Source organism: Diorhabda carinulata, chromosome 12 (genome assembly GCF_026250575.1).
Source record: "Diorhabda carinulata isolate Delta chromosome 12, icDioCari1.1, whole genome shotgun sequence".
Taxonomy (NCBI): Eukaryota; Metazoa; Arthropoda; class Insecta; order Coleoptera; family Chrysomelidae; genus Diorhabda; species Diorhabda carinulata.
Window position 1 is genome coordinate 12981775 of NC_079471.1, and position 24638 is coordinate 13006412.

At 32.6% G+C, this 24638-nt stretch overlaps 2 protein-coding genes and 1 long non-coding RNA gene across 3 annotated transcripts; all 3 read left to right on the forward strand.

Annotated features, from left to right (window-relative positions):
- Nucleotides 1–9442: 9442 nt before the first annotated feature.
- Nucleotides 9443–10358, forward strand: LOC130899843 (uncharacterized). Its single transcript, XM_057809997.1, has 3 exons — nucleotides 9443–9848; nucleotides 10030–10204; nucleotides 10260–10358. Exons 1-3 carry the CDS (start codon nucleotides 9655–9657, stop codon nucleotides 10356–10358), a joined length of 468 nt encoding a protein of 155 aa, XP_057665980.1. The 5' UTR covers nucleotides 9443–9654.
- A 75-nt stretch (nucleotides 10359–10433) lies between these two features.
- On the forward strand, nucleotides 10434–11346 carry LOC130899846 (uncharacterized). Its single transcript, XR_009060103.1, has 2 exons — nucleotides 10434–10731; nucleotides 10793–11346. It is a non-coding gene; the product is annotated as an uncharacterized LOC130899846 (long non-coding RNA).
- A 4529-nt stretch (nucleotides 11347–15875) lies between these two features.
- On the forward strand, nucleotides 15876–17999 carry LOC130899841 (uncharacterized). The gene is given in 3 exon segments (XM_057809995.1): nucleotides 15876–16355; nucleotides 16458–17254; nucleotides 17256–17999. Coding segments are annotated over 3 exon segments (1272 nt in total). The 5' UTR covers nucleotides 15876–15940; the 3' UTR covers nucleotides 17316–17999.
- The last annotated feature ends 6639 nt before the right edge of the window (nucleotides 18000–24638 follow it).

Below are 24638 nucleotides of genomic sequence, written 5' to 3' on the forward strand. Positions count from 1 at the left end.
GATTTTGTTATTAACAATCTAACTGTATTCAACATTTATGAGAATGATAATTCAGAACTTGAAAACATTTGGACAGAAAATGTATGTATTGATAATAGTGTAATTAAGTTTAAGGTTGATTCTGGAGCTCAATGTAATGTACTTCCAATAAGTTATATAAAAAAATTAGAAAGGGAAAATGACATAATACATTCAGAGCAAAGTATTATAGCCTATGGCGACAATAAAATCAGAGTTGTAGGAAGTATAATCTTAAAATGTTTAATTAAAAATAATATTCAAAATGTAAAATTCTTGGTTGTAGATATACGAGGCAAACCTAATCTTGGATTAAAAACCTGTGTAAAATTAAATATAATATGCAAGCTGGATGAAGTTAACTTAAATAATAAAAGAGATCCTAAAGAAAATTTCATTAATCAGAATAAAAAGTTGTTTGAAGGTACTGGTAAAGTTCCGTTTAAATATAGGATTTTATTAAAAGAGGGTTACAAACCAGTTGTAAGTAATTGCAGAAGAGTCGCTGAAAAAATAAAGGAAAGCTAAAAAATACTTTGAATGAGTTAGTAGACAAAGAGATAATTGAGAAGGTCGATGAACCTTCAGAATGGGTAAGTAATATAGTTTGTGTCGAAAAACCTAATTCAGACAAGTTAAGAATCTGTTTAGACCCTATACATTTAAATAAGTATATTTGTATAGATAGGCATCCTATACCAACAACAGAAGAAATAGGCTTAAAATTAAGAGGGAAAAGTATCTACAGTGTGATAGATATGTCAGGTGCCTTCTATCACATAGGATTGGTCAAAGATAGCCAAAAATTATGCACATTTATAACACCATTCGGTAAATATCGTTTTAAGAGGTTATGTTTTGGTCTATCATGTAGTCCAGAAGTTTTCCAACGAGTAAATGAAAGAATTTTCGGAGATTTAAATATCCCAATATATTTTGATGACTTAATAATTGCTGGTAAAGATGAAAGAGAACATGATTTGATAATGAATAAAGTACTAGAGAGAGCTAAACAGTTTAATGTAAGATTTAATGCTAACAAGTTACAATACAAAGTAAAGGAAGTAAAATACTTGGGGCAGGTTTATTCCAAAGATGGGATAAAACCAGATAATTCATATGTAGAGGCAATAATGGCTTTAGAAGCGCCAAAAAATAAAAAAGAATTGCTGAGAATTCTGGGCATGGTAAATTACTTGACGAAATTTAAACCAAAGATGTCAGAAATAGTAGCACCTCTAAGAGGTTTAATAAAAAATAACGTAAATTTCTTGTGGACTGGTGATCATGATAATACATTTAGCAATCTGAAAAAAGTTATAGGTAATTTACCAATCCTTAAAATATTTATCCCAAACTTACCTATTACAATACAAAGTGATAGTTCCCAGTATGGAGTGGGAGGGTGCCTTATGCAAGGAGGTCAACCCATAGCATTTTGCTCAAGACGTCTTACTGAAACCGAGACAAGGTACGCACAAATAGAAAAGGAGTATTTATCAATTTGTTTTAGTCTAATTAAGTTTCATCCGTTTGTTTACGGTAATAAGAGAACAGTACAAACCGATCACAAGCCAATAATTGGCATTCAGCAAAAAGATATTAATAAAATTACGTCCAGACTACAGAGAATGCGCTTGAAAATCTTAAAATATAATTTCGAAGTTGAGTACATACCAGGTTCAAAGATGTATGTAGCTGATCTTTTAAGTAGGTCATTCATAAAAGACAAAGTAAATGAAGATTGTGAAATGGAAGAGGTTGTGCATACGATTGACATTGAAAGACCCATTACAAATAGACGATTAGCTGAGGTAAGCAAGGAAACTTTGTATGATAGTACTCTTAAAAAAGTTACTGAATATTGCATTAAAGGTTGGCCAGATAAAAAAGTATTAGATAACACTGAACTAAAGCAGTATTATAAAATAAAAGACGATCTACTGGTTCGCCATGGAATTTTATTTTTCAATGAGCGAATTTGCATACCCAAAAAACTACAAAATCATATGACTAGAGAGCTACATAAATCTCATTTTGGTATGGAAAAAACAAAGAAGTGGGCAAGGAAAATATTATACTGGCCGGGTATAATAACTGATATTGAAAATTTTATTTCAAGGTGTGGCATATGTGAGAAATTCAGCAGGAAAAAAATAAAAGAACCGCTAATACCGCACGAGGTACCTAAATATCCATTTGAGATAGTGGGGTCTGATATATTAGAATATGCATCAAAATATTATTTAGTTGTAGTTGATTACTACAGCAATTGGATTGAATTGAAAGAAATACAAAGAAAAAGTATAGATGAAATCTTAAAACAATTAAAAGTAATATTTTCTAATTTTGGGTTACCTGCAAAGTTTATATCTGATAACAATCCCTACAACAGCTTTAAATTTAAAGAATTTTGTAATCAATACAATATACAATGTGTTTTTACGAGTCCCAGGTACCCAAGATCGAATGGGTTGGCTGAAAAAGCCGTACACATATGTAAACAGTTATTAAAAAAGTGTAACAATGAAGACGAAATATTTGTTCATTTGTTGAATTACAGAGTTACACCACTATGTGGTCTTGAGGCCTCACCTTCAGAGTTATTACAAAGTAGGTTACTAAAGAACAGGTTTGCCTATATCCAACAGATTATTGGAACCCAAAACCACTAACGAGTATGGGAAAAAAGTAGAAAGAAAGTTGACAGTAAAAAGCTATCATGATAAATCTGCACGTAGCAGCTCAGATTTTAACGAAAATCAAGATGTACTATTTAAATTGAAGAAGGATGGGTATTGGACACCGGGAAAAGTCTTATCAAATACTAATTCTCCACGATCATACTTGGTGAGTGATGAAAATGGCAGAGTTTATAAAAGAAATTCTTCCTTTCTAAAAAATACAAAAAATCCAACGGTTATAAATGCGTCAAACAACAACGAAAATATAAACATAAACTGTAAACCTAGTAGTGCTGATGAATCAAGTGAGAACACTTGTTTGTCTAATAGCACTGATGTATATAATGAAAACGATTGTGGAACTAATAATAATAAAACGGCAAATGAATGTACAAGTGTCAAGGAAGCAAGTAGCAAATGCACAAGATCAGGTCGGGTCGTCAATGTACCAAATAGGTTAAGAGACTATTATACATAGCGGAAAAAATATTATTATTAGTTTCATGTCTAGTTTATAGTATTAGTTAGTTAGTTAGTATTTCAATTATTTCAATATAAGTCCAAAAAGGGGAGATGTTACGTATATGACACTTCACAGTGCCATGTACTAGCTTGAATGTTCTATGGTCATCTGGCAAGTGACAGTTGGGAAGCGGGAGCCTTAGATAGTTAGGTTAGAACATATAGAAGATCGAAGTAAAACGTGTTCTCAAACTAATCGTGTTTTATTTAAATAATAATATCAAAGCTAACCTGAAACAGAGTTTAACTGAACTAAAGATCTGTCTCTTATATTTCCAAGAATCAAGAATTTAGTATCGAAAATAACTACTTTGTCTATATTTGACCCTAAGTTGTCTTTAGAAATACAAACCGATGCTAGTCAAAATGGCATTGGTGCTTGTCTTATGCAGCAAGGCAAACCAATTGCATTTTGTTCCAGAAGTCTCACAGAAACTGAGTCTCGTTGGGCTCAGATTGAGAAAGAATATTTAGCTATATCATACAGCTTATCAAAATTTCATTATTTTGTATTTGGGAGGCATATTGTTGTAAAAAGTGATCATAAACCGTTAGTAGCTATCCATAATAAGGATATTTACAAAGTGTCTTCTAGGCTTCAAAGACTGAAGCTAAAACTGCTAAAGTATAACTTCACTGTAGAATACCTTCCAGGAAATTTTATGTTTATTGCTGATCTTTTATCTAGATCATTTATCAAATCTAATGTCAAAGATGATCCTGAAATGGAAGAGATTGTACATTCTCTTGAACTTGATCATTGATTTTTGTGGTGATGGTTGGCCAGAGGATAAAAAATCTATCACAAATCCAGACATAAAAGCATTTTTCAATCTTAAAGATAATTTGTATGTTCATCAAGGATTAATTTTTCATGATTATCGACTTGTTGTTCCACAAACGTTACGTCACAAAATGCTATCAAAATTACACGTAGGCCATTTTGGTATTGAGAAGTCTAAAGCTAGGACAAGAAAACTTTTCTATTGGCCTGATTTGTCTCAAGATGTTCAGGATTTTGTTTCAAAATGTAAAACTTGTTTGAAATACAGTAAAAGTGCAGTAAAAGAGCCACTAATGCAACATGGAAGACCAAATGTCCCATTTCTTAAAGTAGCAGCAGATATCTTAACTTATGCAGGTAGAGATTTTTTTATCAGTAATGGATTATTACAGTAACTGGCTTGAATTAGTTCCCTTGGATAGTAAAACTGCGTCAGAAATCATTTTGAAATGAAAGTGTATCTTTGCTACCCATGGCATTCATTCTAGTATCATCTCGGACAACATTCCATTTAACAGCAAAAAGTTCAAAGAATTTGCCAAAAGTTGGGAGTTTACCTCAATCACCACAAGTCCACGATATCCCAAGTCCAACGGACTTGCTGAGAGATCTGTTGCCATCTGTAAAGACATTCTTAAAAATGTAGTAATTCTGGAAATAATATTTATCAAACACTACTTGAGTACAGAACTTCTCCATTGACAGGTCTTGGTGTTTCACCATCAGAACTTCTAAACAATCGTTTACTAAGAACAACATTACCCGTTTCTAAAAAACTGCTAACAGAGTTACCATACGTTAATCAAAAAAAAAATTGTGAGAAAAGATCTAGACCTAAAAAATATCATGACAGGGGAGCAAAACATCGAGATTCATTTGAAGAGGGTCAAAGTATAATGATAAAGAAGGATGGTTACTGGGTACCGGGTGAAGTAGTAGACAAACATTCTACTCCACGTTCATACTTAGTTAAGGAAAATCTAGACAGAGTGGTACAAAGAAATTCATCATTTTTAAAGAATAACCCTAATCCAGTATCTCTTAGACACTCTTCTTTTGATTCTACTGACAATAATTTGCAAATTTCAACATCAAATAATGTACCTAGCGTTAACGAATCAAGTGATATTCGCTCTGAGGGAAGGCATGATAGGGGAAATTAAATCGACTGAAGCGTTCGCAGTGTTAACTTTGAACATTACGGGAGGCTATTATAACCGAAATTATAAAGAAATACACGTTAAAATTTTTTGTTTGTTTTAATTATAATAAATTAAATAAAAATGGGTCACCAGAGTTGTTGTGTAGTGAATTGTAAAAATACTAGTAGAAAAAGTAAGTGCAAATTTTATAAATTTCCAACCGCTACATGGAAAATAAATCAACGGAATCGGTGGATAGCTGCAGTTAAAAGGCTTAAGTAAGTAGTACCATAACCTTATTGTTATCAAAAATAATAATTCCGAGTGTTGTAAATCTTTGTACAATTGTTAAGTTTAGTAAACGTAAATAATTATTTTGGAGTTCTGTAATAAAAAAAGTAAAAATAAAATTTATAAATAAATAAATTTTAATATTATAAAAATGTAATGATTAAAAGAAAAATGAAAATTATTACAGTGAAATTTTTTTTTGCAAACAGTTTAAATAATACTGTGATAAAATTAATAAAAAATATAATTTTTAGCGTTGATGGATCACCGTGGGTTCCCAAACCATATGATTATATTTGTAGTGATCATTTTATTGGGGGTAAAAAATCAGATGAGGAGTTGAGTCCTAGCTACATTCCAACAATATTTCCTTCAATTTACAAGTCTCCAAAAATAAATGAATCTTCATCCGTGAACAGGTAAAAATTATATGGTAAAACTATATCAATATTTATAACATAATAATAATAATAGTAATAATAATAAATGAAAATAACATCACCTTCTAAATCAAGTTTTTAGCCCCATGTATTAGAACAGATGGAAGTGATAAATGAATATGATAATCCTCCAATTGTGTCTTCAAAAGTTGACCAAGAATGTCAAGTTAATTTTTATTCAAACTCTGATGTCAATTCTCAAACGTTTATTTGCAATCGGTATGTTACAAATGATTTGTGTCATGCTGAAACTCAGACAGAAATAGTTGAAGATACTAGGCCAATAAAAATACATATTAGTAATGAAAAATTTGTTGATAAAGAATGTGGTACTGATGAAAAAACTTTTGCTGATAAGGAAAGTCAAGGGGACAATAAACTCTTCAATGGATTCGTATCAATCACAAAGGATCAAGAAATCATTGATCTGGCAGGCGTATCACCCCCAAATTTTGATTTTTTATTGACTAGAATATCTACACCAACGTCACGAAAGTACATTGTATCAAAAAAGACCGACTATTAATTTTTTTTAATGAAAATTAAAACTGGATTAACATTTTCGGCACTCGGTGTATTATTCAGTGTTCACAGAACAACAATTTCAACAATTTTTTATGAAATCTTACAACATCTTGCTAGTGCGACAAGAAATTTAGTATTTTGGCCAGATATTGACGCAGTACAAGAAACTATGCCTGATTGTTTCCTACCTGATTATAATAACACCAGGGTTATAATTGATTGCACTGAATTTCGAATAGATATTCCTACAAGTGTTGATAATCGTATTTTTACCTACTCAATACAAAAAGAATTTCACGGCCAAAGTTCTAATTGGCATAACTCCTGGAGGTTTTATATCCTTAAGATCTGATGTAGCTGGAGGACGGAAATCAGATTCTCAGCTTACAATAGAGTCTGGGTTGTTGGATTTATTGGAAGATGGTGACATTGTTTTGGCTGACAAAGGTTTTCCAGAAATGAAAACAGTGATTGACGCAAGTGGCAAGAAAGTGCAAATGGTTATGCCACCTTTTCTAGAGAAGAAAAGTGAATTTTCAAGTGAAGAAACTCAACAGACATACAGTGTTGCAAGGGTGAGGATTCACGTTGAAAGAATTATGCAGCGGTTAAGGACTTATCAAATATTGCATAAAATTCCACAACATTTGTTTCATTGCATAGATGATATTTTGCACATTTGTTGCGTTTTGGTAAATTTACAGCCTCCAATTATTTCTGATAAAAAAGACCCTGAAACTGAGGGATGAAAAATATTTTATTACTCATAAAAATTGTTCATTGAGTACTGGTAAGAATACAAACGGAAGTTTGTAAGAAATTGTACATTTATTGTAAGCTTTTAATAAAATTAATAATTAAACTTTTTGTAATAAACAATTATATTCTTTTAAACTTGTTTACAACTTACAAATTAGCAACCAATAATAAAATTCTTTTAAATAGATATTATTGTAACACACAATAAAACTTTTTACTCACTTAATACATATTTCTTTTTCAGTAACTAATTATAACTATATTGTCTTGAATTTTAACTTATTAGCTTATTTGTTAGAATCAACTATTTTGACTTTTACGCCATTATACATCATAAAAAATAAATTATTATATTATAATATTTGCAAGATCACTTCCAGTAAAGCTTCGTTTTTTAGATGTACTTTCATCTTCTTTGTTACTAGTAGCTACATTATTAGTATTTTCTTTATCAATGTCAGCAGTACTTGATGTTGCAAACAAAGCTGGCAAATACTGCTCGAAATAGAATTTCTCGCTCTTTAAAATAACAGTTTCCAAAAATTCTTCGTCTCTGTGGACTTCAATGGTACAACTGCCACATTCAACTGGTGAAAAAACAAAGAGATCTCAAACACTCATACCACTGACGTACATTTGTACTTGAACTTGAGTGTAATAAGCATCAGTCTTCTTAAGTTCCAACTTATTATCTATGAACTCCAAGTATTTAATGTTACTCACATGATCAGCAGCATTGACAATCGGTTTATTTTCACAAGAACTCGGACATTTAAATTCAACAATTTTAGAAATACAACCGTCATCAATGACAACTCCATCAAGACTTGCACAAAGCCAAGGCTGATATTTACTGACCAACACACCAACCCGTTTAACAATACAGTTGTTAATTTTTTGGTATTTTTCTTTGGCATAATTTTCCATTTTTAAACCGTATCTAGTTGAGCTGCTGTCAATTTTACTAGGATTTAACATGTCTGAAACCAAACTTTCAACTGGTTTCCTGCATAAAACTTTTATATTATGAACGTTTGAGCTTGCAGAAATTCTTAAACGTCTAGCTTGAAACCAATTATTACAAGAAGACTGTTTAACAGTTTCACAAGACAAATTAACTAGTTCATCTTCTGATAATTTCACGTTTTTTAAATAAAATTCTCGGAGGTTTGTATCCAGTTCATACTCACTTCCATAAATTAAATACTCTTCGCAAAAAATTAAAAAACTCTTGACACATGCAGCACATTCCTCCTTCTCTAAATTCAATTCTACTTGGGTCAACAGGGAGTCAAGACATTTCTTTCTGTATGTTTATTATTTTTTGTCAATTGTGCCTCCATGATTCGTTTTAATGGCGAATCAACTTTAAATTCAGTTACTGAAACGTTCTGAGGTTCATGTAACCTGATGTACTTAGTCGGCATCATGTTTTTAAAGTATTTTCCTTTAGAATACTTATGTTTAGCAAATTGACGTGCGCTTGGCTTGCCCCACTGTTGCTCATGGCTTGTTTTTGAAGTACTTTCCTCATTATTAATGAAAAAAATCAACGCTGCAACGTGTTTACACTTATCGCTCTTATTGTACACACAATTACAGTGAACATTCGTCACACAGCGCTCTGAGTTAATCTGAAATTGAAATAGAAAAACCTATTAATTATAATACTTTAATAATTTACAGTACATAATGAAATAAATTATCTTATTGTGAATTACGTCTAATGAAGTCACATAAGGAGTAGCGTGGACTGAGGTTTGTCGAATAACGCGAGACTTTATTAAAAAGCTGTCAAAGTTTCGTCGATGTTCCTCAACCTCTCTCACATGTCCAGCAAGAACAAGATTTTTACCCTTGGTCATAGTTTCTGGTTGAAATTTAATTTGATGGCTAATGGACTGAAATCCTGTTTTTATAATAATATCCATATCTTTGGTTCAACTAAAAATCATAAAAAAATTAATTAATTGAGCAAATATTTACTTATTCCATTGAAAAAACAGTTTAATCATTATTTTTTTCATTTAAATATATTTCTAATTATTATTACGAGACTTTGACATAAATTTGAAGCAACTTAACCTTATATACGTTTACTGCATTCTTTTATATATTTTATCATTATACTTACTTGTGTTTTGGGCTTTTTCAAGATAAATATAAACTTGTTATAAGTATTAAATTGTCACATTTTTTTTGACGACTAATTTATTATTATTTATTATTTTTTTTTTCTAAATTTTCCCGTTTGCTATTGAAAAACGTAATAAAACATGCTCTGACAGCACAGACCACACCAGACGGGAAAGTAGATCCAAAAAGAAGGCAGTTTTTTTCATCATTGTTCAGTACATTACAAATCGTATTTATCTGTCTTTATCACACTTACTACAAAACGTTTGTAGAGGCGCTTTTGTATTTACAGAAATCTTTCGAAAGTTACATTATTTGCACACAGATGTCACTACCATAATTGACATTAATAAATGGAATGTGAAATGACACATGTAAAACCCCGCCGTTCTGTTTTGTTCATCACGCTACATGCACTTGGATTGTATTTGTGGGTTTGTGTGGTTTCAATAATCATCATTCACCGGAAAATGAGATTTTGTATTGTGTGCGGTAATTCTGAAGACGACGTAAAGCATTTATTTTGCTTTCCCCGTAGCGCAGACAGGTAAACAGAAAATTTATTATCTTGTTGTGTAAGTACCCATACGTTTATGCATGTTAGATGAATGTTTGGTTTTTTATTACTGAGGTTTCCTTACTGCAAAGATTAAAATCGAGCTGTACCAGATGAAACTAAAAAACAGGTTGCTATTTTACAATGTACAATAATTACATGTGTGTTACAGGTCGCAAATATGGCAGGAAGCTATGGGAATGAAATATAGACCACTATGTGGCCATGTTAGAATCTGCAATGAGCATTTCACAAAAGATAGATTTGTGCCATGTACCTCAGTTTTACGTTTGAAAGCTGATGCAGTGCCCACAATTCTGGAAGTCCAGAAGGACCATGTTATGAAGGTTGTATTCTAATATTAATTAGGTTTGTATTTTACAATGAAAATAATAATTTTAGGGACTGGACCAGATAGCAAATAAAAAAGTAAACATTATATCCCAATATATAATAAAGCCAGAACCACAGGTACTGAATTTTACATATTATTCTAGATGATTTGCTTTTATCTTGCTTTATGCAATAAAACATAACTTAGGTGTTAATTGAAATTCAATTTCTTAGCATCTTTTGGATACCAAATCATTAAGTAATGCAAACAGTGAAGTTATTGAACATGAGAAAACAAATTCCTCGCAGTCACCATCCCAACGGACTGTCACACCAATTTCAAGTACAGTTAGATGTAGAAGGACTCTTTTTAAGGACGTTGAAGGCTTGTGTTCAACACAGATAACACCAAGAAAGCAAAAGTTGATGGTTATTGTGAACAGGAAGCAGGGTCGCATAAGAAAATTACAAAAAGTTTGCAAACAAAAAGGGAAAAGGATTAAAACTTTAGAAAATATAGCAATGAATAATTGTTTCAAAGGTAAACAACAAGTAATTATAATTTGTATTTACTTCTAAACTAATAATTTTTTTCCTTGCAGGCATGCCATCTACCATATCTAACTTTATGATGTCTCAGATTCGATTTAGAGAATAAGCTACCGATTATTTGTGAAAAGAATAACCTACAAGATGTAGCAACAAATTTGCTTAACCAAGAAATTGATTTCTCATTTATTACTTGTGAGGAACATTTTTATTTTTTGAAAGATTTTTTACTTAAAAGTATATGTAGAATCGGAATCCCATGGTACTGTACAAGACTTGTCCGAAATTTAAGATCTGAAGCCAGCCGGCAAATGTCAGCACGCACAAAAAGAAAAATTTTGCATAAATAATAACAATACCATTAAATGTCTACTTCTTGGACAATTCATACACCTACAGTACCATCAAATTCTGATTCATTGGGTCCACATTTACAAACAACTTTGTCCTCTTGCATAACGTTTTGTTTCAGTTTTCTTGGAATCCCTATGATCTAATGTTACTAGTTCTCATTCAGTCTGTGTTTGTTATGAAAAGATGTGGCATAGCATTATTATTATTGTGAATCTTTGTTGTACTTATGCAAATACAATTTGACAAAGCTCAATTTTTGTTTCAATTATTTTTCTACATGTTTAAAAACATTTTGAATTAAATTTTAATTCAAAATTAAAAATCCCGCTATTCGTCGGCCAAGAGCGCCACCTAGGTACGTTTTATATCGCGATGAGAGAGAAGAACAACAACTGTTTCTCTCGTCTGCCACTTCCAGATTATTGAGTTGCGTGTCTGGTGTGGTCTGTGTCTGACAGCCTCCCGTAGTTCATATTTACTGTAGCGCTGCAGTCACACTCGGAGCGAATTGCTAATGGTAGAAAATCAATGTCAACTGATGACAGTGAACATAATAATAGTGTGGAATGTTCTATTTCTGCCAAAGACAGTACTACAGGAAGTGACATTTATATAACTCGATCAGGACGATATGTAAATAAGCCTTTGAGATTTAAAGAATAAGCAATTTTTATGTCTTATTAATAATAACAGTTAAAGTTTAAGTTATATGTTTTTTGTTCTAATAATGTCTGGTATATAGTCGTTTTCTTTTAGTTCGAATTTTCATTTATTTATAAGTGTTAAGTTGCTTTTATAAAAGGGGAGATGTTACATAAGATAGCATTAGATGGCTAGTGTATGGTCTCCTATATCAACTACACATGACCACTAGGTGGCAGCAGAACGGACGTCAAGTAGAAACGTCAGTGGTACTCCTGCGCTTATCAGACATATTGTAAAACATATATGTTTCCTTAATAAAATAGTATTCAATAAGTTCTGACTATAATTTAACAAGTTATAAAACATGTAACAATATTAGTGGCTTTTATACTTTTCGGCATTTCAACATAAAAACAGCTTATTGCTATTAAACTTCAGTGCAAAATCTATAATCAATCTATAAAGTATAAATTACTTAATAAAATATGATTATTATGTAACTATTGGTTTCCGAACAACATATGTGAAATAAGAAAATGAACATTTGGAGTATTGTATTATTATACCTAATCCAATGGAATTGATAAAATATTATGTTGTGATACCGTACTTGCTTGGAAAACGTTTCCATGGTTCCAGAAATGTTTTGAAGAGTTAACTGAATGGTAACTTTAATAACTCACTTAGCCGAAATGAAACCAAAGTACATTTATATAAGTTTGCATATGTCAGCAATAGATATGAAATTAGTGAATTTTCTAACTTTCTATATTTATTCTGAATATCATTATGTACAATATCTATATACAATAACAATGAAGTACTATTTTACTTTTTCTCCTCTTCTGCAGAACTTTTCGAAATATCCTTAATGCTTCCAATTATGCGAGTTTTAAACGCCTTAAGAGCCTACAAAATAATTATAATAATGAGCAATTGATTTTTTATTTTAAACTGAATTATTCATAAGGCTAAAAGGAAGAAAGCTAAATAGAAGAAATTAATTAATAAATAAATGAGAGCGTGTTAGGAAGAACGATTCGACACGTCGATTTGTATTTTTAAATGCGCATTAAAAAAATTATACAGGGTGTGTTTTGTAACAGTGGCCAATTCTTTCTTATTTTAAATATAATATACAGGGGGCTACATTTAAAATAAGGAAGTATATATATCACTGTCACATGACATACCGTACAATTTTTTTAAATACGCAACAAAGTCAACTAGTGAACTGTAATAATATTAGTAATTTTATGGTTTACGAGTTTAATATAATTAATTTTGCACACAGGAAGAAATTGTATGGAAGTCTTCCTTAATAATTTTTCCCATTGTTTTTACCTTTGAGACATTGTAATTTAATTAATTATATAAAAAAATTCACAATTTCATTCAGTTTTTAAGATAATGTTTACAATTTGAATAATTCTATTTTATTGTGTGAATTTAAACGAGTTGTACTACTTGATTTTAACTCGATAAAGTGAAAATATCCGGTTATTCAGAGGTTTACATGTCAATTTATAGTTCAAAGGTAAATTTTACACAAGAATTATGTGATTAATAAAGGAAAAAGTACTTTTTAAAAATATATTCACTGAGTCAAACTACAAATAAATTATCCCGACAATGTTTGTTCGATATAACAGAAATGGCAAATAGGCAATACATTGGTTAGTTGATTCTAGTCTCTTAAATACTGGCTGGGTGGCTAATATTAACACTTAATGACAGGTAGAATTATCTTTTAGGTTCAATAATTGAATTTCGCAAGGTTTTTATCATTGGTTTCCTCCAGATTGGTTTCGTCACAAATGTAATCTTGCGTATTTTGTTCAAAGTACAATTTATTTTTTAAAACAAATTTATTCTGGTGGGTCTTCTTTCAAAATGGATATTGGATAAAGATGAAACAATTTAAAATTTTGTATAAACGTTACAGGCACATGCAATATGTATGTGATTTTATAGTTTAAAATGAAGCTAGATACTTAAATGAAGCTTTTGATTTTTCCAAAGGTTTTCGTATAATATTTCTAGGAGTCTCAATAAGTCTTTCGTTTTTATTATAATTGGGTGCATAATACCAGCTTTTGCAAAAGAAATGGAATTTTCTACATCTTGTAATATCGAATTAAATATTTCGTACATATTTAGTACCTGATTAGTTACGTCTTTAATGAAAATATTACTATTGTTACATTGATTTCGAATAAAGGAATATATGATATTAAGTTTGTTTTCCAACATTTTTTCGTATTTATTTATTTGCCGAATAGTTGAATTAAAATCGTCAATTAATGATATATCAAGAGTATTTTATGTTTTGATCGTTTGTGATAAGGAATTTTGATTTTGTTGAAGTTCTTTAATAAGTCTCACGTGACGTTCGCCAAAGTTAGCATCTAAATTTCCGCTAATAGCTTTAAAAATTTAACAAAGCCCATTGACTAATCCACGTTTTGTTCTTAGATGATGAGGTAATAATTCATTTAATTTAGTTTCTATCTGATCTATAATATAAAAATGAATCGCAAAATGTGTTGGTAAGCGCATAACTCAACAACGCCTGGACCAATTTGGCCAAATCTTTTTTTAAAATGTTCGTTTAAGTTCAAGGATGGTTTTTACGGCGAGAAAAATTAGAATTATTGCTGGAAAAACCCTAAAAATAGCTCTTTTCTTTTTCCCATACAAATGATTTGTAACTAAAACGTAGTCAATTTGAGCACTCACTGTTGTCTAAGCAATGTAGGTGTGTTCCTAACGTCAAAGATCATATCTATCAAAACAATGTGTGTGTGTGCGTTGGAGCACAGAATACATAGTTGGAGGAGTTTAATGTCGCGTTCCGAAACTCGCGTTTCTTTTGTAAGGTGTGTTCCTAACGTCAAAGATCATATCTATCAAAACAATGTGTGTGTGTGTGTGCGTTGGAGCACAGAATACATAGTTGGAGGAGTTTAATGTCGCGTTCCGAAACTCGCGTTTCTTTTGTATTAGTTTCGGTACGCGAGATAAAATGCAGCAGTTTCCACGTCATTACATCAGTCAAACAAAAATCGCGTTAGCAACAGTGTTTTATTATTTTTAATATCCAAACAAAAACAATTCGTACGGCTAAAAAAAAACAATTCGTACGGCTTAAAAGGATTTGACTTCAAGTCATATCAAATTAAGAAAAAAAAAAGTTGTCTGTTACCTAATCTACTGAGTTTGCTTTTGTCAACTGATACACGAAACAAATTCGTATATCGTGTTTTTTGCAGAGTGTTTAGTTAGTTAGTGTTTAATTAGTTCGTGATTAGTGAAAAAATAATGTATATTTGATATGCCTCCTATAAGACGAAGCAATTTAGGTAGAAGAACCAGAAATGCTACAAACCAAGCTAATTACCGATCTAATCGTACTGCACAAGAACGTGACGACGGAAATGAACGTGAAAGAATTCGGATATCACAAACGCGTGAAGCGCGAGCGCGACATTCAACTAATAATCGCGCAAGTTTGAATCGAGCTGCTTTCAGTTACGATGTGTCAATTGACTACAGTAACTACCAATGTGTTGTTATTGGTTCTATGAACTCGGTTTGCTCACACTGTAAGGCATTAAAATACAAAAACGAAGCCAATGGATTGTGTTGCGCAAATGGTAAAGTGAAATTGATACCATTGGATCCACCACCAGAACCATTGTACTCATTGGTTTCAGGAATAGGAACAGATTCTATACACTTTTTGACACATATCCAACAATATAACAATTGCTTTCAAATGACTTCATTTGGGGCAACAAATGTAGTTCGGGAAAATTTTATGCCAACTTTCAAGGTATGTATTATAGCAGTTACTCATAATTATTTTAGCGAACAAAATTTTCTGTCACGAAAGTTAAGATGTGTCACTTATCTTCAATTTCTTAATCATTACGAAATATATCACTTAGTCATCATATTATATGGTGATTCAGTTTCAGTGACACTTTTATTATATTTTATATATTTGATAGATATTAGTTAAAACTAAATATATACTTTTTAAGATCAAATATTATTTAAGTTTGGTCACTGACAATCCATTAATTTATACCACACCATAATATTTTTCTTATTTACAGATACAAGTGCAAATATATCACAGATCAGGTTCACTGTTACCAGTGTCAGATAGCGACAACAAATTCCTGCAAATTTATTTTATGGGCAATTCACCACAAGAAATTGATCTGCGTTGTGCACATAACAATTTAGTAAAGAGGTCTATTATAGAACAATTACAAACTTTATTTCATCAACACAATCAATTGATTATATTGTTTAAAACTGCCCTGGATCTGATGCCATCCGATAATCACAAAATTGTAATCAGAGCTGATAAAACACCTGCAGGTCAACATACAAGACGTTTTAATGCACCAACTATTGATGAAGTTGCTATCGTTGTAGTTGGAGAAAACTTGGAATCCCGTGATATTGTTTTACATCGTCGGAATGATCAATTACAACGTATAAAGGAAACACACCGCTCATATGATGCACTGCAATATCCCATTATATTTTGGCAAGGTGAAGATGGCTACGATTTCTCAACAAAAATGATAAATCCCATTACAGGTAACTAAAATATTAGTTTAGCTATGGCGATAATATTTCAGTCATTATATTATGTATTTTAATTTTATATTTGAATGTTATTAAAACAAAATCTATTTACAGGTTCTGAAACCAACAAAAAAGTCAGTTCAATGAACTATTATTCATACCGCCTAATGATTCGGGAAAATGAAAATAATCACATATTGAAATGTCGGCGATTATATCACAAATATGTTGTTGACATGTATGTTAAAATTGAAACGGAGAGATTAACATTCATCAGGTTGAATCAAACCAAACTCCGATCTGAAGAGTATATTCACCTTCGAGATGCGATTAATACTGATGGAAATGCACAGAATGTCGGTCGGATGACTATTCTTCCAGCAACATACATCGGAAGCCCTCGGCATATGCACGAATATGCTCAAGATGCCATGTCGTATGTTCGTCATTATGGTACAGCAGATTTGTTCATCACATTTACATGCAATCCGCAATGGATAGAAATCAAGCAGGAGTTATTCTCTGGGCAATCACCCATTGATCGTCATGATATTACAGCCAGAGTCTTTAGACAAAAGTTGAAATCATTAATGGATTTCATCGTAAAACATAATGTGTTTGGTGAGACACGCTGCTGGATGTATTCTGTGGAGTGGCAGAAACGAGGATTGCCACATGCACACATTTTGATTTGGTTGGTTGAAAAGATAAGGCCAAATGAAGTTGATGCAGTGATATCAGCTGAAATCCCTGATGTACAAGTAGATCCTGGATTACATGAGGTAGTTATCAAACACATGATACATGGTCCCTGTGGAACTCTTAATCAAAATTCACCGTGTATGATGGATGGTAAATGTTCAAAACGATATCCACGGACATTAATATCGGAAACAATTACTGGTAATGGTTATCCATTGTATCGTCGCAGATCGACAGCAGACAATGGAAAATCAACAATTGTCAAATTAAATCAACAAGATATTGAAATAGATAATCGTTGAATTGTTCCATATTCACCCATTTTATCAAAGACATTCAAAGCACACATCAACGTTGAATCTTGCCATTCAGTGAAATCAATTAAATACATTTGCAAATATGTAACCAAAGGGAGTGATATGGCTGTGATTGGAATTGGTGCAGAGAATTCCAATGATGAAGTTACCCAATACCAAATGGGCCGCTATGTCAGTAGTAATGAAGCAGTTTGGCGAATATTTTCTTTTCCTATTCATGAGAGACACCCTTCTGTTGTTCACTTAGCTGTGCATTTAGAAAATGGACAAAGAGTGTATTTTACAACACAGATCGCAGTACAAAGAGCTGCTCAGCCACCATCTACTACATTAACCAGTTTTTTTGAGACATGCCAAAACGATGATTTCGCACAAACATTGCTATATTCTGAAATGCCAAAATATTATACCTGGAATCAATCCTCAAGGAGATTTATACGACGGAAACAAGGAAAACCAGTTCCAGGATATACAGATGTATATTCCACCGATGCGATTGGCCGGATTTATTCAGTACATCCAAGCAATGATGAATGCTTTTATTTACGACTGCTATTAGTCAATGTACGTGGCGCAACATCATTCCAACAGTTACGAACTGTTGATGGTGAATTGTGTGGATCCTACAGAGAAGCCTGTCAACGTTTGCAATTACTTGAAAATGACGCTCATTGGGATCAAACTCTCAATGATGCTGTAATATCATCACACGCTCATCAAATACGAACATTGTTTTCTATAATCATATCTACATGCTTCCCATCAAACCCAATTGATTTGTGGATCAAGTACAAAGATTATATGTGTGATGATATTTTGTATCAAATACGGAATAGAATGGGAAATCCAAATATACAAATCAGTGAAGAAATTTACAATGAAGCATTGATTTCAATTGAGGACATGTGCTTGATAATGTCAAACAAACTATTAATTCAATTAGGCCTGACCGCGCCCAATCGTCCAATGCATGACGCTTTTAACCAAGAGTTGCATCGAGAAAGACTGTATGATCTCAACGCTTTGAAAGAATTAATTCAAACAAATCTTCCACTGTTAAATGAACAACAGAAGTATGTATTTGAAACTCTTATGAAAGTAACAAATGATGAAACTGGAGGGATTTACTTCTTAGATGCACCTGGTGGTACAGGAAAAACTTTTTTGATTTCATTAATATTAGCAACAATTCGCTCACAAAATAAAATTGCACTTGCACTCGCTTCGTCGGGAATCGCAGCAACTTTGCTTGAAGGTGGTCGAACAGCCCATTCAGCACTAAAATTGCCATTAAATATGCAAAGCAATAAAACTCCAACCTGTAACGTTTCGAAGAACTCTGCAATGGCAAAGGTTTTGCAGCAATGTAAATTGATTGTTTGGGATGAATGCACGATGGCACATAAAAAATCTTTGGAGGCTTTAGACAGAACCTTAAAAGATCTACGGAGCAATAATAACCGATTTGGTGCTGCAATGATTTTATTAGCAGGAGATTTTCGTCAAACATTCCACGATCAACGCCAGCTGATGAACTCAATGCATGTCTAAAGTTCTCCAATTTGTGGAAACATGTCAAAGTACTTCATTTAAGCAAGAATATGCGTGTCGAGTTGCAAAATGACCAATCTGGAAACATATTCTCTAAACAACTCATTGACATTGGTAATGGCAAATTACCTATAGACATGTTGACTGGCTGCATTAACTTTCCTCAAAGTTTTTGTCAGTTAACTCAATCAAAAGATGAACTTATTCAGAAGGTGTTTCCAGATGTTTCTCAAAATTACAGAAACCATGATTGGTTGAGCGAACGTGCTATACTGGCTGCAAAAAAACATAGATGTAAATGAATTAAATTTCAAAATTCAAGAACAAATTACAGGCGAATTGAGGATATATAAATCAGTTGATTCGGCTACTAATCAAGATGATGTAGTCAACTATCCACCGGAATTTTTAAACTCGCTGGATTTGCCAGGATTGCCACCTCACAATCTTCAATTAAAGGTCGGATCGGTGGTTATAATGTTGCGAAATATCAACCAACCGCGTCTTTGCAACGGTACACGGTTAGCGATAAAAAAATTACTAAACAATGTGATAGAAGCAACTATACTCAAAGGAAAGTATAAAGGAGAAGATGTTCTCATACCGCGCATCCCAATGATTCCGACTGATGTGCCATTTGAGTTTAAACGACTACAGTTTCCAGTGCGGCTTGCTTTTGCTATGACTATAAACAAGTCCCAGGGGCAATCATTAAGTGTTTGTGGTATTAATCTAGAAAACCCATGTTTCTCACATGGTCAATTGTATGTTGCCTGTTCCCGTGTTGGAAAACCATCAGATTTGTTTATCTATGCGCCAGGTAATCAAACAAAAAACATCGTATACCACAAAGCACTACAATGATAATAATAATAATTATTTATGATTCACATGATTAACAATAAAGCGATTACTTTTAAATCCTTATATATGTTTTATTTAATTATTTTTTATTCACAACGCCCTATCACCAGGGTGACGGTTCTGTTCAGGAGAATTTTTTAAAATACGTAGGCACAAAAACTGTCACATTACAAATCTTTTTGACAGGACGAAGTCTGTCGGGTCAGCTAGTTTTCTATAAAAATAACTGTATTAAAATTGTTTGGGAGTTCTTCTATTTTTATTTTACTGGTTTTAATTTTACCTCGTTTTGCCGTTGTCATGGTTCTACATTTCGTGTTAATTGTTGTTTTAAGACTATATACCTATTTTGGTGTAGTGCAAATGCGTCGTCAACATTTAAAATTATAGATAAATGGTCCAAAACATCTCTCACACTAACTATGCTAGGTTCATCTCGTTCTCTCGTTAAAGGTGGAGATGTATCAAGGGTATCGTCGATTAGGATTGGGTTAATTATAATAATTACTAGTGTCTCCAAAAATTTCATAAATGTTTTTCGAAAAATAGTTGTCATTCCAAAATAGTTGCGAATCTTACGCGTTGTTTCAATTCTTGAGAGACATTACTATTTATTTCCCGGATAGATGAATTATCTCAAGTGAAACTCTTCTAGTTTTATTTTCCAACGTGAACGTTTTGAATTCGATTCTTTGAAAGACTTTAACCAGACTAGTGGTTTGTGGTCAGTTACAATGTTAGATCGTCTACCGTATAAGTACGATCTGAAGTATTTGGTTGCCCATGCTAGTGCTAAAAGTTCTTTCTCGTTTGTTCTGAGACTTGAGAATTTTGAGGAAAATTGTTATGTAATGGTGGATGATTCGATCTGTTATTATTTTTGAAAAATTGTCTGCAACAATTTTTGTTCTCTTAACCCAAATAAAAAGGTTTTTAGAGCTAAATTTTGATATAATGTGTTTTTAAGTAATCTAGCAGCCTCCCTATTTTTGTGGAGATTGACATAACTACAAATTAAATTTAAAATATGTAGACATCTATCGTAAAATGATTGGGAAAATTTGTTTGAATTTTCCTTGGACATTACGAGATCTCTATTCAGGCAGACGTTCTTTAATTCAAACCAGGTATTACAAGGATGAATTTTTATTACAGTTCTAGCATTTTCTTTAATTTTACATACATACTATTAAATTCAAAAGATAAATGTTCTGGAAACTATTGGGCTTTTCTGATTATTACTATCTATCTTATTACTATCTTTGGTGTGTTTAAAATTTGATTTATGTTTAGAGTTTGATTATGTCTTCTGTACTAAAATAGACTGCACTCAGGCAGATTTTTTCATTACTAACGACAACATTCGATTGTCTCGGTAAATCGTCAAAACGAACGTTCGATACGCACACACGACCTGAACAATCCTACTGACTGCGCGAAATATCTGATTGATAAAGAAAAAGTCCTTTTTAAAAACTATATTTACTACAACTACAAATAAACTATCCTGACATTGTTCGATACAATAGTGTTACAGTTGTAGCTTATACTAACTTTTTAAACATACAAATGGTCTCATCTTTTTTTATATAGTTGTACGGGGTGGAGTGTAAATGACATAATTCAAATAAAAAAAATTTATCTTACACAATTCAATCAATATTGAAGTTATTAAAAACTACACTAGGTAACTTTTATTCAATTTCCAAAACCAAAAAAGCTTATGATTTTTAATACGAGCTTATATTTCAATATTAAAATTACCAACCTACAGGTCATAGATACTTTTTACTCAAATTCGAAAATGGAAAAGCTTACGATTTAGATTATAAGCTTGAATACAATTCAAACAAAAGTTGATAGAAATATAATTTTTAAAATTTAAGCATATGATTTTAAATATTAGATCACTATGTACAATTTTTGAGAGAGTGTTTCTTATTTGATGTACAGATAACTTCGATTGATTGTGTCAATATTAGATATTTTGCAAATAAGTGTTCTTATCGCTGCGAAACAAATTAGTTGGAAAATGACAGACATCGAGAAAAGAGGAATAACTTATTGGAAAAATAGACATTTTTAAACAAAAATTAACATATTTTTTTTTTTTATTTCAAGCTAAACCGCTTCCACCCAAGGTGATTAGCGGGGTGTATAATAATATACAACAATATACAATATTAGATTTTGTTTAGTAGATTAATGTCCTTTAGGAATCCCAACAATTTATCAACTGGGCAGTTTACACCTAAGAGTATATTTAAGTCTGTGGGTAGTCTATATTTTAGCCGGTACGTGTCGAACTTAGTGCAATTGATCAGGACATGTTTCACTGTTAAGTGTTCTTGATATGAATCACATATAGGAGCATTGTCATTATTGAAAAGATAAGTGTGCGTAAATTTGCAATGCCCTATTCTAAGTCTAGTAATAATCACTTGTGCTCTGCGTGTTATTTTTGGATACTTCCACAGTGTCACTGTTGATTTAAATTCGCGAAGTTTGTCTTGCGATCGCTGCCAGTCTTGTTGCCAGTGGTTGTGAACTTTTTCCCGAATAAGTGTTCTCACGTCACTCACCACGCTCTTTGTTATGAGTTCAGCATTAACGTTTACGATTGCGTTACGCGCACATAGGTCCGCCTCTTCGTTGCCTCTGATGCTAATGTGAGCAGGAATCCAAATGAAATCGACAGATTTCTTGTCGTTCTGGATATTGTGAAGCAGTGATTTGGTTGATTGTAGTATTGGATGCTTGGGATAGAGATGTTTCAAGGAATGAATGCTACTTAAGGAATCAGTTAAAATTAGGGTTTTGGGATTTAGGAAGGAGGTAGTTACTTTGAGGGCATGAAAGATAGCATAGAGTTCTGCCGTAAATATGCTAGTGTGAGGGGAGAATTTTATGTTGTAAGATTCAGTTGCGGTCACTACTGCAGCGCCCACTCCTGCCTCCGATTTCGAAGCATCCGTGTAGACTATGTTGAAGTCAATGTAGTTATGCAGTATCCTGTTGAATTCTGCAAAGATTTCATGGCGATTTGTATCCCTATCAAACCCGGTCAAGTTAGTATGGCAGCGAGGGGTAGAGATTGTCCACGGAGCTGGATGTTCGACAGTGGATGGAAACATTGTTGGGAGTTCTAAGTTAAATTTCTGAAGAAGATCTCTAACTCTGGCATAGAATGGCTTAGATAGATGCGGTTTTTTGTCAAAAAGATCTCTATATATGTTGTTGAATGTCTTATTGTAAACTGGTTTTCCAGCATTAGTGGATATAGCAGCCGCGTAATTCAAGCTCAATATAGAGCGTCTGTAGCTTAATGATGGTTCACCAAGAAGACTTCGAATGCTGGTATTAGGGGATGTTGTAAACGAGCCTGAAGCTGTTTTTAATGCTGTATTATGGATAACATCGAGTTTGCGAAGTACAGTTTTTCTGGCAGATGCATATGCTATGGAACCGTAGTCTATTTTAGACCTAATCAGCGTTTTATATATAAGTAGTAGCGTTGTTTGGTCAGATCCCCAATTTATATTTGCTAGACTTTTCATTATATTAAGCCGCTTCATACATGTTTGAACTAACTTCTCTATGTGATCTTTCCAGGTAAGCTTATGGTCAAAGATCATTCCTAGAAATTTTGCTGATGATTTAAAGTTGATATTTTGGTTATAAAGTTTCAATTTTGGGATAGTATATGAACGATTTCTGCTAAATACCACACCTGTTGTTTTGGTAACAGAAAACCTGAAGCCGGATTGACGTGACCATAGTTCCAAATTTGTGATGAATTGTTGAATAAATAGAGATATTGTATTTATATTTTTTCCTTTTATGTAAACTACTAGGTCATCTGCGAAGATTCTTGCTTTCAGTGGTTTTTTCAGATTATTGAGTATGTTGTTGATGGCAGTCAGAAATAAAGTAGGGCTGATAACTGAGCCTTGTGGGGTTCCATTTGCTTGGCGGTAAGCATCAGATAGTACGTCGTCAACCCGAACCTTGAATGTTCTGTTGGCAAGGAAGTTGTTGATGAAAGCTAGGCAATTTCCTGTGATATTCCATCTTCGTAGTTGCATCAGAATGTTTGGAGTCCAGCAGGTACCAAATGCTTTTGAGATATCGAAGAAAATGGCTACGCATACCTGTTTGGTGGCAAAAGCCTCGTTGATCTCACTTTCCAAATCCACAATATTGTCAAGAGTTGAGCAGTTTGGTCTAAAACCAGTTTGTTCCTTGATTAAGAGGTTAGAAGTTTCGAGATGCCACATGAGTCTTTGGTTGACAATTTTCTCTAGTAGTTTTCCCATTGAGCAAGTTAGTGATATAGGTCTGTACGAGTTGGCTTCTTGTTTGGGCTTTTTAGATTTCAAAAATGGTAGAGTAATAGCTTCAGACCATAAAGAAGGGAATACTTTATCTTCCCATATCTTGTTGAAAAGCTTCAGTAGATGCCGTGTTTGCTGAATGTGGTAGATATTTGAGAAATATGACTGGAATATTGTCTGGGCCTGGGCTCGAGTTTTTCATTTTTTCTAAGGAGCTGTCAAGTTCTTCTATAGTAATAGGAAGGTTTAAAGGGTTATCCAGTGTATCTTCAAAACTGATGGGAGTTTGTTCGATTTGAGTCTTGTAATTGAGAAAGTCGCGTGTGAAATTTGAAGTAGACGATTGTTCTTGGTAGGATTGGCCCAAAATATTGGCTATATCTATTGTGGATGAGTAGTAACGATCATTGTGTTTAATGCTACGGATAGTGCTTTTTGAACTATGTCCATTCATTTTTCTTATTTTGGTCCAGACTTGATTTATTGGAGTGGAGGAGTTTATTCCAGAAACATATTCCTGCCAAGAT